This window comes from Aspergillus ibericus (genome assembly GCF_003184845.1).
Source record: "Aspergillus ibericus CBS 121593 unplaced genomic scaffold BO80scaffold_50, whole genome shotgun sequence".
NCBI classification, from domain to species: Eukaryota; Fungi; Ascomycota; class Eurotiomycetes; order Eurotiales; family Aspergillaceae; genus Aspergillus; species Aspergillus ibericus.
The window spans coordinates 168785-186880 of record NW_020292148.1 but is presented as its reverse complement, the minus strand read 5'-3'; the positions used below and the strand labels follow the sequence as shown (position 1 = coordinate 186880).

Sequence of the window (18096 nt, the reverse complement as noted above, 5' to 3'; positions counted from 1 at the left end):
ATTCAACGCTAAACAACGGCGATCCAAAACTTCCGAGACTGCAGGCTCCACCCTCGCAACTCGCAACGTTGGTCCGATCAAAAGGCTGACGATTATGCTTCCAGGCTCCAGGCTCCAGCTCCAGCTCACTCACTGTCCAAAACACGGCAGCCATTGCAGCATGGCTGACGTAAAGATGCCTCGTGACAGCTTGCCAGGCGTCGGCGCCGACTGGAAATCAAAGCAGTGTTCCGAGTTTTCCATGATGTACCCAAAGACCGTGTTCTCATTTGTCTCCACCCCGCAGCCGGGAATGGTGCTCGTAAACTGCACCCCCTGAGGTGCAATGTCCTCCGTCGAGAGAATGGACAGCGTCCTCCAAGGGTCGAATTCTCCCCCGCTAAAGTATACATTGGAGGGCCGGATCGTCCAACCTCCGAACTCTTGGTTGACATCATCCGCCAGCGGCTGAGGCGGCAAGAGTCCCTTGACGACCGCGCTCGGGAATTGCCGGTTACACAATTCCTGCTGGTATTCCAGAGTCTGATATCGCGAGAGCAGCGCGTGCGGCCCGTCGTTGTTGGCCTGGTAAAACCCCCATTCGCTGCAGTATTGCCAGGTCCAGCTGATGGCCGAGGGATCGCCGTATGGCTTCGAAAAGTCACAGTCCAGTGGTGCGGAGGCGTTGAGCGACCGGCAGTTGGTGGCCATGTTCTCATTGACCAGCTCGGTGAAAACCGGCCATTGTGCCCAGCGTTCAGCAACATACTGGGCGCCATAGGTGGCAGCAAGCCCGTCCGGCCCTGTGGTTCCGTTCGTCTCGGGGTCGACTTCGAGCCACGTGCAGAACGAGCCGAGACCCCCAGAGCCTCCCGACATACCGTAGCTTTGGAAGAAGCCATAGATGCCCGTTAGAGCAGCCGTGAAATCACCATTTGAGTTGATTTCGGCGCCCGATCCGAAGAACAATTGCTTGATCGAGGAGGCCGTCTTTTCATCCGACAGTTGATCGTCAATATAGTCCAAAGCAGCGCGGATATCCTGGGTGCAGTTGGTCCATCCATTGGCCACCATTCCACGGTAGACTTGGTCATAGTACATGGTCATGTTGATCCGGGCTTCCAGTGGAGCCGATGAGGAAAAGGCAGCGAATATGGTTTCCGGATATTCATTGCGAGTCAAGGCAGCGCGGATTCCAGCATATGAGCCGCCCACCATGATCCACGGTGTGCCCTGCGGTGTCAAGTCGATGTCGGGATAATTCTCGCGGCTGAAATTGCTTGCAAAGTATGGAAGATCTGCAAGGGCCTGCCTAGTGTTGAGGTATTGAAAAGTCTCCGGTGGTGACTCGTAGGAGATGGGGGCCGGGGTCGACTCTCCATAGTATCTGATTCCTTGTTAGTGACGCCCCCGGATGACTATGTGACGAACGAACCTGTGCTCCCACGCAATTCCCATGGCGTCGAGCTCTTCCAACAACCCCCTGAAGAAGGAAAGCGAGGACGTCAGGTAAGCCTCAGCTACTGCTCCTCCATCCGTCTCCCCTGCGTCGTATACCATGATCGGTTTCCCGGGCTTGTAGAACTGATCATTGACCCAGAACCGATTCTCATAAGTGCCAGCAGATGAGTTGTCATGGTCTAGAGGGATCTGGGTGCGCACAATCAGCACCAGTGCATGGAACGAGGCATTGGTATTTACATACGGTGACATATTCAGTCTCTACTGTGGTGGCCATTGCTGAGTGTGAAACGAGAGAAGAGATGCTCTGCTGATGATTGATCACAGGGTCGGGGCTCAGACCAAAGTGAGAAAGCGACTGAACTCCCCAACCGAAAGGTGATTTCCCCTGCCCCGAAGCCACAGCGGGCTGCGAAAGCAGGGAAACGCCGATGGCTGCTATCGATGCCGCGTATGAAGGCATACTGGTATTTTAAGAGACACTGTATGAGATAGAAGAAGAGTCAAAGAGAAGGAGAATAACAGATTCCATGAATGCTGAGGTAGCCCCCTTTCCACCAAGGCATTCCTTCGTTTGTTTATATACGGAGCATATCTACGGTACTGAATAGCGGGTGGGACGGTTTCGGTCACGAATGTCGGACAGGATGAGGAGCTTCGATTGATGCCTACGGACGATGAACAAACCCACGTCAGCTCAGCCGAGTCATGGTGGCATCGTGTGCGGCCAAAGATGTCCGCTGGGTCGGACAGCATCCAACTGACGCATTGGGTTGGTGCCTCCGGGTTGTGGCTTCGGGGCGGACGGGAAACCACCGCTACGGACTCTTCAATGGCTATCCAGCATGGCGATAGCCGCTTGGCTTGCGGGGTTCCGCTTGCCGAAGATGCCCTGTCGATCACCATCTGCACAGAATGCAAGGAATGCGCCGCAGGGGCGGGCCCAGCCCCCGGACGGCATTGCTGCAAACGCCATCTTCCGCCCCATAGCCGTCATGAAAGCTGGCCTGAGTCATTGGAAGGAAGTTGATCAATGATCGACGGCCCGGATGTTGAAAGCGCTGGACTTGTGTTCCCCTTGAGTGTTCCTTTTGCCATGATCTAGGGTGGGGCAGTGCGAAATCCGCCGAAATGAGGTGCAATGTCGTGTGAGACAAAATCCAGGGGTGGCGTGCATGGTGCACATGGTTCCTTCATGAGAGGCTCAATGTTCCACGCCCCAGACCATCTCGACTTCCCCGGTTCATATAAGTGAGTGTTGTGTAGCATGAGCAGGGGTTCTGGTCGTAGACCGGGGGTAACCTCAGGGCGCAAAGAGACTCTGAGAAGCAACTTCTGGTCATGGGTCATTCTCCGAAGCCATCGGCTAGGCTCCCGCAATTTGGTTGCAAAGCGAATGGCATGCTTGCTGTGAAACTTGTTGTTTGTCCTGTGATCTGCGGCTTTGAGCACATCAGCACTATTGAACCATAGTTATCCCACACATCGAACTCTTAAGCTGCCAAGGAATCAAGAACGCACTGACCGGGCAATGGGCGCAGAAATTGCCTGGAGGCGCAAAGGGAAGCTTCCGCGGCGAGGATGGAAGATAGAATGCAAAGGCATGGCTGGAATGGCGCTTTGGCTTCGGGCGGGAATTTGGCCTCAGGCCAGTGTTTGCATGGCATTGCATTCCTCCCCTGCGCCCGGCCAGCCTCGTTCCGTCCGCATCGTGCATCGCCATCGGCCGACCCATGTTCCTGCGTCAGCTTTGACAGGTGGGGCAAGGTTTCCGTCCATCTCAAGAGTCAGCCAGCGGAGGATTCAAGTTTCGAGGTTCGGGACGGCGGCCTCAAGGAGCCTCGGGGGTCGTTGTGTAACCCCCCAGCCCCCTGGCATGTCACACAGTACATCCTTACCCATGCCATCTGGAAGTGCAACAGCTCACAACAACAGCTGATATTGCAATGTCGCCTAGTGCAACCATTAAGTCTATGTTTGCACCAATAACCTAGCACAAACAAAGCTCACGGTTGCTTCAAAAGTCATGAAAAGATACATCGCTTGCACAGATAATGCCATACTATTTTAGCTGTACCAGAGTTTGAGCAATTTATCGATCACACAGCGGATTGAAGTCCTGCACAGCCATGGAAGTCGGGGGAGATGTCACGGATGATGGCCAATCCGCTAACTAGTCATTTGAAACGGTCGCTGCAGGAAGATCAGCGCTTCTCGGGACGAGGTACGGTCCACCCTCACTTTCCAGGCACAGAAGCACGCCTCAAAGCAACTTGGACTCTTGCCTTCTCAGCTGAACAAGTATGCAACCAAACGATCAAGCTTATTCTATTCGTACATACAAGCCACCCAATGTGTCGATGTCAATATACCAATAGCCAGATAGGTAAGGCTTGGCAGCAGGTCCTCTGCAAATGTAGGCTTTCATGCGCATCGCACTTGTTCTGACTCGTGGACCTGCATTTAGGCTGAACCTAGCTGAACATTCACATCCGGTGTATCTGCGCGGAGCAAACTCCGTCCGCCAGCCAAGAAACAAGTCCGTCCACCACTGATGACTCTGGCCAAGCCGTGGATGGAGTTTGTCTTCAGCGGAGCCCTCGTCAGTGTTCTTCTAGGAAAGGATCGACAAGAGAGCTTGGACCCTCGCTGCAGCGATTCCCGAAACCTGTCGAGATGCTCATGGTATTGAGAAGGCAAATTGCATTTTGTTCTATGCCAAAGCCAATTTGGCTGGAGGAGCATATTGCCAGATACTCTGATATGATCCATGCCCCTGTTCAGATATAACTTGTCACGGCAGCTCTGGATAGTGTCAGATTGCAGGAGGACTGAGCCAAGATTCTCTTGGCTACGGCTATGTGTCTCCAATCCACAAGATTCATAACACCGGCAGCTTCGCATGTCGCGATGACAGTGATTATCCACCTTCCTATAACTGAATTCGCAATAGCGTCGGCACTTGGAGGAGCATGAAGCGATGACATACGTGCTAGATTGACCCCCTCATTTATCCCATCCTTAGATTGGTGGACGGCGTTACTGTCCAAGGCTTGGCCAGGGACCATGCACGAGGGACACTAGCTGGACGGGTTTGGCTCCATCAGTCTTCAGGATTTCGGCAAGCGCGTCGGCTAAAGCATTATTTAAGAGATGGAGGTATCTACAAACTGCACGGGTGACTTACATTGCAACCGTCTTAGTGCAACATGTTGTCCAGACCTTTGTTCCTATCGTCCCTCCTAGTCTCAGCCAAGGTTGCGAGTGCAGCCTTTGGTATTACGACCAGTGATGATTCCTATGTCATAAATGCCAATTCTCCGAACCCGCTGCAGTTTACTGTGGACCGCGGAAGCTGCGATATTACTTCTATCGTATATTATGGCTCGGAACTGCAGTATCAAAGCACGGGCAGCCATATCGGCTCTGGTCTAGGAACTGCGACAGTTTCTGCCACTCAGGATGGTGCGTGTGGTTACTCAGCTCGAAACAGAGCCGACGAGCTTACTATGAGTAGGGGACTATATCAAGGTGACCTGTGAAACGGACACCTTGACGCAGTATATGGTGGTCCACAACGGGGACCCTATCATACACATGGCAACCTACATCACAGCGGGTGAGTGCGGATCTAAGATACCAGTAGCAACATCTAAACATCGCATTAGAACCATCCATCGGCGAACTGAGGTTCATTGCTCGGCTCAACTCAGACTTGCTGCCCAACGAGGAGCCATTCGGGGATGTCTCGAACACTTCTGGTGGCGAGGCGATTGAGGGCTCTGACGTGGTAAGACTGATCGAATTGTTCGAAGACCCTGCTAATCGAGCAAGTTCCTGGTGGATGGGGAGACTCGTAGCAAGTTCTACTCCAGCCAGCGCTTCATCGACGATCAACGGCACTGTAAGAGCTTCTGATTACCCGTGAGATGACTGCTGACGTAGTAAGGCGTTGCGGGCGATGCGCACCGCGTCTGCATGATTTTGAATCAGTATGAAAGCTCTTCTGGTGGCCCGTTCCACAGGTTCGTCCACTCTCTGCATTTAGGGGGAGATACTGATCGTTGCAGGGACATCAACTCCAACAACGGGGGCAGCTACAACGCCCTCTACTGGTACATGGTATGTGACTTCCCTCAAGTATGATTGCAATCAATAACAAAATAGAACTCGGGCCATGTTCAAACCGAGTCTTACCGCATGGGTCTTCACGGACCCTATTCGATGTACTTCAGCCGCAGCGGTACCCCCAGCACCGACATTGACACCTCGTTCTTCGCGGATCTCGACATCCAGGGCTACGTGGCCGAGTCAGGCAGGGGGACTGTTTCCGGGACAGCATCTGGTGCGGATTCGAGCTTTGACTGGGTTGTCCATTGGTACGTTCCCGATCCAACCGCCGACTCCGGCTAACCGACGCAGGTACAATGATGATGCCCAGTACTGGACATACACCTCTTCCGACGGCAGCTTCACATCTCCCGCCATGAAACCCGGAACCTACACCATGGTCTACTACCAAGGCGAATACGTTGTCGCTACCAGCTCCGTCACCGTCACCGCAGGCTCAAGCACCACCAAGAACATTTCCGGATCAGTCAAAACAGGAACCACCATTTTCAAAATCGGCGACTGGGACGGACAGTACGTTTCCACCACCACCACAGCATCAGCCCAAACTAACAGATAACGCAGACCCACCGGCTTCCGCAACGCCGCCAACCAGCTCCGAATGCACCCCTCCGACTCCCGAATGTCATCCTGGGGCCCCCTCACCTACACCGTGGGCAGTTCCTCCTTGACCGACTTCCCCATGGCGATCTTCAAGGACGACAATAACCCAGTCACGATCAAATTCACCGCAACGTCATCCCAAACTGGCGCCGCCACACTCCGTATCGGAACCACTCTATCCTTCGCGGGAGGTCGCCCTCAGGCTACGGTATGGATTACCTAGTAGTTAGTTACTTTTCTTCCCCAGACTAACTAAATCCCACCAGATCAACTCCTACCAAGGATCCGCTCCATCCGCACCCACGAACCTGAACTCTCGTGGCGTTACTCGCGGCGCATACCGAGGCTACGGGGAGGTCTATGACGTGTCTATCCCTTCCGGAACGATCGTGGAGGGCACGAACACGGTATGCCACTTCACTTAAATCCAGTCACAGGGCATGCTAACATATGATAGATCACGATCGACGTCATCTCCGGTAGTTCAGGGGATGAGTTCCTGAGCCCGAATTTCGTAAGTACATCGCTGATATGATATGAGACAGGGGATGTTGCTGACGAGTAGGTCTAGATCTTTGATTGCGTGGAGCTCTTCCAGTGAGAATCGTAGTATCAGAGTTTGAAGTAGTTGTCTAGGGGGTTGTTGGTTCTATAGCATCTTCTAAGTAATATTACCGGCAACGCCTTGAGTAACTATCCTATCTAATCACTGTGACCTAGTCCGTATAATGAAGAATCTAATCTATCCCATGAAGTAACCGGTATCACTCCTATAAACCCAACCCAATCCTAAGTCTACCCTAATTCCTCCCTCTCACCCGCCGTCCAACCACCCAAACAACAACCCCCACCCCGACCACCCCCCACACCCAGCTCTTCCACCCCTTCCCCTTCTTTCCGACCTCCCCCGCCGGCACAACCTCATGCACCAACCGACCATTCACCCACACCATTCTCACATTCCGATCATCCCCATTCCACACCCACTTATGGACCTTCTCCGTCCAACTCTCCTCCCCAAAGACATCGACCGTCGATTCCACCCCGCCACGCGCCCCCCACCGTCCCGCCGGAGCGAACTTCCCCAGTTTAATCAGCTGCGCGTCCCAGGACATATTCAGATCGAAGCCTCCGATCTGATCACCCATGTCGACGACGTCGGCCCCGCCGCGCGTCGCGAGGTAGAGGGCTTCTTCGACGGAGAGGATTTCGCGGGGGATGGGATCGGTGCGGGTGGATTGGCTTTCGCTCTGGGTGGGGCTGGATGCGGGGGGATTGAATTGGGGTAAGAGGCGCGAGACGAGACATGCTTGTCGCACGGTCTCGAGAACACTCGGACTGTAGCCACCGCTGACGTCGGTTCCGAGACCGACGGTGATTCCGGCGTCGAGGGCCTTTCGGACTTGGCAGATTCCGGAGCCGAGGGCGGAGTTGGAGGCCGGGCAGTGGGAGAGTTTGGCGTTGCGGGACGCGATGAGGTGTCGTTCCGAGTCGGAGAGATGGATGCCGTGGGCGAGGATGGTGCGGGGGGTGAGGAGACCGAAGTGGTCGTAGACGGAGGTGTAGTCTTTGGCGGTGGGGAAGAGGGAGTGGACGAGGGCGCATTCGTCGAGGTTTTCGGAGAGGTGGGTTTGGATGTGCAGCGGGGGAGAGGTGGAGGCGGCGAGGTGGGCGAGGTGGGTGAGGGCTGGGGGAGTGCAGGAGGGGGCGAAGCGCGGGGTGATGATGGGGTGGAGGAGGGCAGCGGAGGGATCGAGGGAGCGGATGTGGGCGATGGTGGCTTCGGTGGCGGCGAGGGCGTCGGAGGGGGAGGCATCACGGTAGTCCGCGGGGCAGTGGTCTGGGTTGTCCATGCAGACACGGCCGATGAGGGCGCGTTGGCCGCGGGCGTGACAAAGGGTGGCGAGCAGGTTGGTGGCGGGAACGTGGATGGTCGCGAAGTAGGAGGCGCAGGTGGTGCCGTTGGCGAGGGTGCGGGCGATGACTTGGTTGTAGACGCGGTAGGCTTGCGGGGGGGGGATGGAGGGCAGTTTGGTGCTGCCGAAGGACTTTTCGATGGGGAAGGTGTAGGTTTGCAGCCAGGAGAGGAGACCAGAGGAGCCGAAGAGTCCGCTGTTGGGATATTGGGGGGCATGAATGTGGGTGTCTGAGGGGTAGCTTGTTAGATAGGCTATGGAGGCATAGAGGAAGCAGGGATGGTACCGATGAAGCCCGGGAAGAAGAACTCGTTCTGGTCTTCGCGGGCGACGACGAGCGTCACTTTCACGCCCGGTTTGCTTTTGGTGCTGGAGTCATCGACGACGGTCCAGCCTTTGGCCTGGAGGAGGTTCTTGAGGTCCTTGTCGTTGGCGATGGACCAGTCGAAACCTTTGATCTGGCCGTCGGTGGTGGAAACCCAGAGGGCACCGCGGGTGATGGCCAGCTGGTGCTCCGCGCCGGTCTTGGTGCGGGGGAGCTGGATGAAGGTCCCCACAAAGAGAGTGTAATCGGGAGACATGGTGAACCAGTGCTCAGAACCGCAGCTGAGGATCGATGCAGAAGAGTAGAGATCGTTCTGTGACTGCCAGGTAGGGACAGTATGCAATCTGTGTGTATGGTCAGGGTCTGATGTGCGGTAGGCGAGGTGGATGCTGCACTTACCTGATATCAATGCAGGCTTTGTATACAAGGTAATCCAACTATGCGACCGCACAAGGGTCGTCACAATCTACTACTGGCGAGGAAAGAGCGCGATGCGATGGAGCGCAGTGAGGTCTTATACGGCGAGCGGCGCGCGGCCAATGACGCCGTCCCGTTCGGTTCCGAGGCTGGGCCCGGCCGGCTCCGATCCTGAATCCGGTCTAGCGCGGCGATAAGATATGGATTGCCTATCTGGGAAGCCAGAGTTTGACCGGTTTGTTTCCAGCCATGTTAGGCGGAACCAATGTTCAGTTGACCAGATGTTCTTGCTTCATGATGTATAGTAACTAGTAGTACAATATGCAGCCGAGTGGTGCTGCATCTAGCCTCAATCTAGAGCCTAGTGACAGCCGACGGATAATATTTTCATTGGATATTACCAGTAACCGTCCTGCCGGAGGTATGTATATTTTCATGCTAGATCCTGCAACTAAGATCTCTGACACTATAAATAGACAATCTCATAGCTCCGGCTAGATAGTATACCGAAAATCCGGGGACCCTTCCAGCACGCGCTCCCCACGATCAGCCTGTCTGTTGGCATATCGGAACCACACGCTCAGCACAGCTACCGTGAGCAACGTGAAGAGATTGCAACTTATCTACATTAGTAAATGATATATACAACGAGGATCAGAACTCACGCAATCGTCGTCCAGATGCCCGGTCGGTAGTCGGGTGCATCCTTGGACTGAAACACCAAACTACTCACAATGCCACCAATGGCTCCAATCCCAATTAGCGTGGCGCTGCAGAAGGCACGGGTCCATTGGCCGCGGATGTTGTTGGCTTGATACGCCATCACCGCGGGGATGTTCCCATTGGCGCCTGCGACCACCAAAAAGACACCCACGTATCGTGCAGCGTTGCCCTTGGCAAACCCCATCAGGGGTAGCCCAGCGATGCAGACCAAGGAGTTGAAGGCCACGATCGGTCCCCGGATCCGATATCGATCACTCACCCAGGCTGTCGCGTACATCAAGATGCCGGCAAAGCCATAAGGGGGCGCAACCAGACATTGGGCAGCCCCGGTGCTGAAGCCCATGCCATCCTGGAGGATAATGGGGAGGAAATACGCAATGGCATACGCGATGGTCGTGGTGCATCTGCTCGAGTTAACTTTATGTGTGTATAGAAGCATCAAGGAACTGACAAGCAAATCAAGGCATAAGCCCAGATCTTCAGGTCAAGGGCTGGGGTCAGAAAACGCTTCAAATTGAAGGGCTCCTCATTGCCATCGGCCCGATCTCGGTTGATGCGTCGAACGATAAACGCACTCTCCCTCTCGTTCAGGAACTTCCAGGACTTGTGTGCTTTCTCTGGGAAGTCAACCATGAAGATATAGGTTAGAACTCCGATGACCCCGGTAATCTGGAGACATCAATATCATGCCACATTTCAGAGCGGGAAACATACCACACCCTCCATGATAAAGATCCATCGCCAGCCTGAAATGCCTTGAATGCCGCCCATCTGCATCAGTCCAAACGCGAGTACCCCCGCCAGTGCCGACGCTACACAGCCGATGAGGTAGAAGACCGAGTATCGCTTCTGGATGTCATCTGATGTCGTTAGTCAGGCCAACACCAACCCAGGCTTGCGAAACTTACACCGGGCATACCAACTCGACAGGAGATACACACAGCCAGGAAAATACCCTAAAGAGTCAATTGGGGCAGCCTAAATATGTTCATCTCAGACCAGACTCACCTGCTTCCAGGGTGCCAAGGAGAACGCGGATCGCAACCATTTGTTTCCAATTCTTGACGAACCCCATTCCCTTAAAGTGCCTGTCAGAATTCGGCTTCTGCTATAGATAGAATCGAACCAGCTTACGACGAGTATCGCTCCCCATGATATGACCAGGGTGCCCAGAAACAACGTGGGGCCCACCTTTCGGATGATGACCGTCATTGGGGGCTGGAAGATCACGTAGGGTATGAAGAAAACAAGAATCACGACGGACTAATCCTATCAGCATATGCACGCCTCAGAAGGTATAGATCATACATAGCGGGTTCCGACGCCAAGCTCCAGGTCTTTGGTCATACTGCTCAAGTCAATGGCCATTCAGCAGCCAGGAATCACTCACTGTCTTACCCTGCAACTGCAGCCATGCTGAGATTCGTCCTGTCCATGAGAGATATGCAGTAGGCCAGACCCGCCATGGTTACCAAGCGGCGGTCGACCCGGTGGATGATCTTGCGCTGCTCGGCCGGCGAGAACTCCTCGTCATAATCCACATCATTAGTCGCAGGCTTGCCGATGTCCTCAATTCGCTCAACGCTGAGGGGCTTTTCGAGGTCTGCAGTCGACATGATGAACGTCACGAAGGATACCCAGCGAGTAACCATGTGGAGGGATTAGAAAGTCAGCATCTGGGCTGGCGACCACAGATCATTATATACTGCACAGCACACAATTGCGATACTTATCGATGGATGAGCACAGAGGCTTCCCCGCGGTGTGTGGCGGACACATTATCGTTCTCGAACTCAGGTGATCGATTATTCGGCAGTTGTGGGATTACCGCGCACCAGGGATACGGGCTCATGGCGACCAACCATCTTCTCGGAGTAAAAAGAGACTAGAACGATGATGGAAAACAATCTGGGTTCTCCACAGTTTCCCCAGGTTCAGGGATGACAAGGCAGATGGATGCGGGGCGCGCGACGATCGGATTGCGGGGGGAGCAAACAAGCAGCCACCGGGGCTCCCCACTCAGTCGGATGACTTCAGCCCGAACCTCTCCAAGACGTCTGGGCGCCACCTGGCCAGATCAACCAGAGACATCTCTTCACTCACACGTTCAACCGGATGACGTTTCTCATCGGCTGGTTGAGGAAGAATTAACCCCTCGTATCTCGGCGCATGGAGGAACAGACTTCATTTCGCCAGGCAACTTGGCAAGCTCGGTGCGAGCATCTCTGCGACCGGCGAGTCCATCCTGCTCGATCAATGAACATCGTCGGGTATAAGCCGAAGGAGGGCCGCGGCAGTCGAATGGTCTGGCCGGATTGGCGACAACACGGAAGCTTGTTTCGACTCGTGAAGCGGAGATTGGGGGCGCGGATAACGAGGTCATCGCCTGGATACGAGCTAAAACCACACACCTTCCAGGGAGCTTGACTGGTCAGCCCAACGCAATCCTGGCCCAGTCAGGAACTGGCGCCTTGTCGGGTCGGGAATTCCCCCAACGCATAGGCGACAACCTAGGCATATCCCCGCCATCCCGTCAAGTTTCTTTGTTCTCCCGCTCCCTAAATCTCCCGGAACTTCCAGTGCTCAGTGTGCGTTATTTTACTGTTCCTCGGGTGGCTGGAGTCTAGATAGCTCATTCGCTAGTCGGTTAGTTCAGCTGTTGCCTACGGGTCCAGTGGGTGTCTCATCCGGTCTCAGCGCCCGTATATTTTGCGAGCATCTGGTACTTTTGATATCCGTTCCCAGGTATGCTTCTTCGATTGGACCAGCGCATGGCGCGAGAAACGCGAAAACGTCGCCTGCCTGGGATTGTCGGTGTAGGTGTCCCGGCATTGATGGACCCAAGTGCGATTGGTTGAGGAGAATGCACTATCCCAGGTGATTGGGGTGATTGGTGGGTGCAGGGAATCGGATGGCTCTCAATCGTGGAATAATGCGGTCCATGCGGGGTGCCTAAGCTTTGTGAAAGGCATAGTGACAAGCACGAATCTGTCCAGACAGTTGGGCCCCTGCTTCAGTCGAGGCATGTCGCCCCCTGTATAGCTTGCGTCTTCCTGCAAGATATCATCATCCTCTGTCCGACACCTGACGTGCTACCTAGAAGATCTACAACGTCCCTTTATGCCTGGCCAGGTTAGGATCCCTTATTGGAATCTTTAAACCTGATTCTCTTGATGAAGTCACCCTTTTTAACGATGTCCCCTTTTCCCTAGACATCGCTGCGTCCCATGGGTATTCTCACAGCAGTGTTTCCCGAAGGAAAAGGCATGATCATTCTCAAGAAGGTCCAAACTTCTGCCAAGTGTGATAGACTCTAACAAGTAGTATGCTGCCTGGATGATCTACGGCGCCTTTCCGCGCCTTGGCAGGGTTTAGATCCCCATGCAAGCCCAGGCAAATTGCAAAGTTGGTGCTGAAATATATCAATAGTCCATCGGATGCGGCCTCATTGCCCTGTATTCCCTTGGCCGAATCTCCTGGTCGAGTCTAGCGGTATAGGCCTGTTTCCTAAACCGTACTGCCAAATTATTTGGAAAGGTCCCTCCAACTTCGGTAGTACGGCAGACTGCGACCCAGGGACAGAGGCCTACTTTTCCACCAAGCCAGCCCGGTCGGCAATGCAAATGCCAGTAACACGGTGAAAACGGTCAGGCAGCTGATCGACACCCAGTAGGTCCACCATGCTACATCACTCGAAACCTGGTTCATACCATAGCAGCCCTGTTCTCAATTAGTGCTGCAGAGTCACCTAGCTAGCGCAACTGACCGTGATAAGTGTCACTGGGAGGTAAATCTGGACTGGTCAGTACCGATAACGGATTCTCCTAGACCACCATGAGTCCATTACTTACGATCGTAATGTATGTCAGTATTTCAATATTATTTCCCTGCCGTGTCGCTGTGATGCTCTCTGAGAGTGCCGACGCATTTACCAGCTGATATGGTCAGCTTGGACATCGCATCTGAAAACAACAAACGTACTGCATCGGACAGTTTCTCGAGGGACTCGATCCGCTGCTCCAAGGTCATATGCAGCGCCCGCAGCTCCGCCATCTTCCCTCGCATGAGTGAAAATTTCTCCCGGAATTTATCTGCCAGGGCGCCTGGTGTATCCAGGTCAAAGCATGAGCTTTGTTCCGTATCAAAAGCATGCCATGCTGCAATCAACTTGGCAAGGGAATTGCGTAGACGGCGTAGGATGCTCAAAGTCCATGTACGTTGCTTGGTTCGCTCAAGCCCGGGGTCTTTCTCTATAAATGTGGGCAAGGAAACCCCATCAATTTCTCCCTAAATGTCAGATTAATTGGCTTGTTATCTTGCATTTGTATGACGGTAGACTCACATATGGGTCCAAGTCCTTCTCTAACACTTGTGCCAGAACTGTCCATTCCATTGTCACTTGACCCAGGCGGACAGAAAATACTGTTAGAAAGTAGTACCGTGGTTCCCAAATGGGAGCTTCCTGCGCCACAGAGCCACCTGATGGTGCATCCCGCTTGTCCTGTAGGTAACGCTCAATCGATTCCTGATCGCTGCCATAGGTATCCACGAAGCAATAAGCTTCCCAAAAGAACTCATCACTACCAAACACTCCAAAGGAAATTTGGGCTTCGATGATACATGCTTGAGGTATATGTCTTAAATTCGGAGGTCGCATATAACGGCATTTCCGCAGCCCTCTGGAGTCATCTCTAGCTACCTGATTCGTACGCAGTATGAAATGGGGAAGGTGAAATTCAAGTACAAAACCATGGGACTAACACGGGTTAGTGTAAGCTATTCCCTGAGCTCTTGAACGGATATCAAACCTGTATAACGTTGATATATGGGTTGAAATCAACGTGTCTGGCAAGAAAAGACCGAACATCTGATAAGTGCGTGCATGTGACGTTTTTGATCACGGACAGAGCTATGGTTGGAGTTATATTAAGAACGAATCTGCATCAACTAGATTAGTCAAATTTCAGAGACCAAGGAAACACTGAAGGTTAACTCGGGATTTCACGAACAGTAGTCTTCTTTCTGCTTTTCCTGTCCTCTACGAGCTCCGGCTGTCAGTAAACCAAACTAAGTAGGACATGAACAACGAGAGACAAGAAGAAGGAAGTTAGAACTATAGAATGAGGCGCGAGACAGTAAATAAACTCAAGAGAAAGAGAAAATTGCAGATCATGGCCTCACATCCTGCTTTAGATGGCTAGAAAGGTCGTCGGCTTTGAGTGCTTGAACATTAACATGTAGGCCTGGCGGCGGATTGTTCAAGTATTGAAGAGATTCCCATGCTCGTCCGTAACGAATATTTGCATGTCCTGAAATTGCGACAATAGGTGTGGGATCACAACGATCATCAACAATAACCATGTTCTCACCAGCGGACGAAGCTCGAAACGAATTTTGCCGTTTTGCACACTCTAAAAACGCCCTGAGAGCACGAAAGCGCCCCGGAGGCTCCAAATCCAATTTGAAACACTCCAGGAAGGCATCGATTTCCGATTCATTAGAAGCAATTTGTAGCCGCTTGTCTTCATCTGGGTACAGCTCGGGTTGACGCAGCGAGAATTTCTTGTTCCAACGAAAATTATTATATGCTGCTGGCTGCGTTCCCGGCAGCCACAACTGCTCCATGCTGGTATTCAGTCCGACACTGACAGACGCCAAAAATCGAGGCGATGGCATTTTTGGGAATCAGCCAGGCTAAGTACTGAGGGAGTCAGCCTAAGCGCCTGCCACGTCGCCACGCCGCAAGGCTGAATGCGCGATGCGCCAATGAACCGGAGGGGGATCTAGGATCATTATAGTTAAGCGGCTAAGAAGCATAGTGATTGGCTAAACTTAGTAGTATGCTTGAGGGTGCGGTGATGTGCGCAACCATGGAACTGGCCATGCCAAGCTCTAGGGGTGAAATGTGGGGATCCTTGTCATCACTTAGTGGGGTTTATTGTCTGATGGAGAGGAGGAGACTGATCTAGGAGCTAGAAAGAACAGATGACTGTGCTGTGGACATTGATATTCATTGGACTGCCAGGTGGGGGAATGGAGGGTCCGAGTGCAAGGAACGGACCGCAGGCGCTGGGAATCCAGACCACGACCGCTAAGGAAGGTGTCACCCCAAATGTTACCACTGACAGCCGACGATTATCTCCTTGGCAAATTTGTCACCACATCAAGGTAAAGATAAGAAAAGGGCCCACAATTCCGCTTTCCCTTGTCGAAAAACCGGGTTTTTGGCTTCCCGCTGGGTAAGGAGGTGGCGAAAGGGGTTGTAAACATCCAGAAGTTTCTTCCACTGGCGCGGGAACCACCACTTAACTTCATCACGACCACCCACGATCCCACCACCCTGTCTTGTCCCAACAACTGTTCCATCGGACACGTACCATGTCTCTGGTACAGCACGTTTCGGTGATCGAGGGAGTGGATCGTGAGCCTGATCCCCAGGATGACAGCACCATCGCAACCGCTGTGATGGGCGAGCCATGCGCTCTCGTCCGCCGCAAAATCAGTTACGATGTCCTTCAGCCTCAACCTGTCGCTCTCGACAGCTCGGGGACGCCCGCCTATCAAGTGTCAACTGCCAAGCGAATTGGTAGGTCAATTGCTAATTTGGGTGCACAGTGGCTAACTTCTCCCAGCTCAGGTGGTTGTCACCATTCTCGCGTGCTGGTTCGCAGCCGGGGTCGTGTTTGGATTCGCGGCCTTGAAACCAGTCCTGGTTGCAGAAGGCGTATATCGAGAGCTGTGCACAGAGGAAGAACTGCACAATGGGGTAGAAGTCTGCGCTGAACAGGATCTCAGGTGTGTTTTGTGGCAGTCAGTTGAACCACGTCTAACCTCGGCAGATTGAATCTGTTCTTCACCATCGGCTCCATCACCGCCAATGTGTCGGCCCTTCCGGTCGGGACTCTCCTGGATCGCTATGGATCGCGTGTTTGTGGCTTTTCAGGGTGCCTGCTTCTTGCCCTGGGTAGCTCGCTGATGGCCTATTCCTTTTTCCAGCCACAGTTTGATGGTTATATGGTGGGAAACTTCTTTCTCGCCTTGGGAGGTACTTTTATCTTTGTGCCTTCTTTCCAGATCGCAAACGCATTTCCCAAGTACGCAGGGACCATTGTTGCTCTGGTGACCGGCGCCTTTGATGCCTCGGCAGCCGTGTACTTGTTTTACCGTCTGCTCTATGAAGCAACCCACCGGTCGTTCCATCCGGGAAAGTTCTTTTTGGGGTATCTTTTCGTGCCTGTCTTTATCTTCATCGGGTTGATTACGCTTATGCCCTCTCATGACTACCAGGGTACATATCAACTCGAAGTCAAGATTGAGCAAGCCGAAGATGCCACCCGCGATGTTCACGATTCCGACGATGAGATCGAAAGCGACACGGAGCTGCGACGCATCCGACGGCAACGCGCCGAGGAACGGCGTAAGAAGCTGCGCAAGATCGCCAAAGTCCTGGGTAACAAAGGGGAGCGACAAGAACGGGAGCAACGCGAAGAGGATCGTCAGGTTGCGAGTGCCGTCTGGGGGGCGCTGCATGGACTGCCCGCACACAAGCAGATGGCCACGCCCTGGTTTATCTTGATCACCCTGATGACCGTGTTGCAGATGTTGCGCATGAATTATTTCATCGCCACAATTCGAGCTCAGTATGAGTATATGCTGAACTCCGATGCATTGGCCGTGCAGATCAACAGTTTCTTTGACATTGCTCTGCCTGTGGGAGGGGTAATTTCTACGCCATTCATCGGGTTGCTGCTTGATCGCGTCAGCGTGCCCGCCATCCTGGCTATTATCGTGGTTTTGACGACGGTGATTGGTATTTTGAATTCGATCCCAGTCTTGTGGACGGGATACGCAACCGTGGCACTATTTGTTTTGCTGCGGCCACTTTACTATTCCGCCATGTCGTAAGTTTCCTGCCAGATTACTTGGACGTCCTCTAACTATTCCGTTAGTGATTATGCAACAAAGGTCTTCGGGTTTGCCACCTTTGGACGTGTCTATGGGACCATCATCTGCTTCTCCGGACTGGTGAATTTCTCCCAATACGGTTTAGATGCACTGACCCATGGCCCGTTTGGGGGAAATCCCCTTCCCATCAATATCTTCTTTGCTGGAGCCGGCTTCGTAGTAGGGACGGCGCTGGTGTCCTTTGTGTACGTTGCTGGGCAGCGGATGAGGGCACGGGAGCAAGAGATGGAAGAAGATGAGGAGAGACAGAGACTGATTCTGGAGGGAGACGAAGATGATGATGAATATTGACTGCAGCTCTGTTTGTTGATTGATGCAGGTGCATACGGTGTTTTCTTGAGAGGTAGTTTCATCGGCGTTTACATTGTTAATCGGAGTCGGAGTGGTTGATGATAACGATACTCTGATATAGATAGGTAGTAAGCCCCGTGGGCAGCTAATAATAATCTGAGTGTGGAGGATGATGAATGAAAGAAGAACAGTGTGTTTCTCGTCTAATAGTGATCGGATCCCGGGATTTTAGGTTCCGGTTCCGTTGATACTCCTATTCCATCTGGCACTGTCCATCACTGACCG

The 18096-nt window shown here is 53.2% G+C and overlaps 7 protein-coding genes across 7 annotated transcripts; 2 read left to right on the top strand and 5 right to left on the bottom strand.

The window, feature by feature from the left end:
* Positions 1-129: 129 nt before the first annotated feature.
* BO80DRAFT_365134 (putative serine peptidase, family S28) lies at positions 130-1903 on the bottom strand (the record flags this gene model as incomplete). The annotated part of the gene is made up of 3 exons (XM_025716183.1): positions 130-1366; positions 1415-1629; positions 1685-1903. The coding sequence occupies 3 exons, from the start codon at positions 1901-1903 to the stop codon at positions 130-132; spliced, it is 1671 nt and encodes a 556-aa protein (XP_025571317.1).
* A 540-nt stretch (positions 1904-2443) lies between these two features.
* Positions 2444-3346, bottom strand: BO80DRAFT_212955 (uncharacterized protein). The gene is made up of 2 exons (XM_025714323.1): positions 2966-3346; positions 2444-2882 (listed from the first exon to the last, which is right to left on the bottom strand). The coding sequence occupies exons 1-2, from the start codon at positions 3105-3107 to the stop codon at positions 2542-2544; spliced, it is 483 nt and encodes a 160-aa protein (XP_025571316.1). The 5' UTR covers positions 3108-3346; the 3' UTR covers positions 2444-2541.
* A 1151-nt stretch (positions 3347-4497) lies between these two features.
* rglA (putative rhamnogalacturonase B) lies at positions 4498-6996 on the top strand. The gene is made up of 12 exons (XM_025714322.1): positions 4498-4905; positions 4958-5059; positions 5109-5230; positions 5275-5344; positions 5390-5465; positions 5511-5562; positions 5608-5819; positions 5863-6084; positions 6136-6382; positions 6441-6581; positions 6632-6688; positions 6746-6996. The coding sequence occupies exons 1-12, from the start codon at positions 4650-4652 to the stop codon at positions 6773-6775; spliced, it is 1587 nt and encodes a 528-aa protein (XP_025571315.1). The 5' UTR covers positions 4498-4649; the 3' UTR covers positions 6776-6996.
* On the bottom strand, positions 6975-8927 carry BO80DRAFT_415759 (chlorohydrolase family protein; the record flags this gene model as incomplete). Its single annotated transcript, XM_025718152.1, has 3 exons — positions 8815-8927; positions 8377-8759; positions 6975-8320 (listed from the first exon to the last, which is right to left on the bottom strand). The coding sequence occupies exons 2-3, from the start codon at positions 8669-8671 to the stop codon at positions 6975-6977; spliced, it is 1641 nt and encodes a 546-aa protein (XP_025571314.1). The 5' UTR covers positions 8672-8759; positions 8815-8927.
* Positions 8928-9326: 399 nt separating this feature from the next.
* Positions 9327-11171, bottom strand: BO80DRAFT_458571 (putative phthalate transporter; the record flags this gene model as incomplete). The annotated part of the gene is made up of 9 exons (XM_025722291.1): positions 9327-9450; positions 9498-9959; positions 10007-10224; positions 10270-10415; positions 10464-10511; positions 10564-10633; positions 10690-10818; positions 10864-10903; positions 10954-11171. 9 exons carry the CDS (start codon positions 11169-11171, stop codon positions 9327-9329), a joined length of 1455 nt encoding a protein of 484 aa, XP_025571313.1.
* A 1487-nt stretch (positions 11172-12658) lies between these two features.
* On the bottom strand, positions 12659-15205 carry BO80DRAFT_428651 (uncharacterized protein). Its single transcript, XM_025720300.1, has 8 exons — positions 14737-15205; positions 14565-14593; positions 14364-14493; positions 13898-14311; positions 13537-13842; positions 13407-13490; positions 13322-13348; positions 12659-13275 (listed from the first exon to the last, which is right to left on the bottom strand). Exons 1-8 carry the CDS (start codon positions 15178-15180, stop codon positions 13081-13083), a joined length of 1629 nt encoding a protein of 542 aa, XP_025571312.1. The 5' UTR covers positions 15181-15205; the 3' UTR covers positions 12659-13080.
* Positions 15206-15691: 486 nt separating this feature from the next.
* Positions 15692-17994, top strand: BO80DRAFT_390751 (putative MFS transporter). Its single transcript, XM_025717162.1, has 4 exons — positions 15692-16141; positions 16188-16350; positions 16395-17456; positions 17505-17994. Exons 1-4 carry the CDS (start codon positions 15934-15936, stop codon positions 17809-17811), a joined length of 1740 nt encoding a protein of 579 aa, XP_025571311.1. The 5' UTR covers positions 15692-15933; the 3' UTR covers positions 17812-17994.
* Positions 17995-18096: the final 102 nt, after the last annotated feature.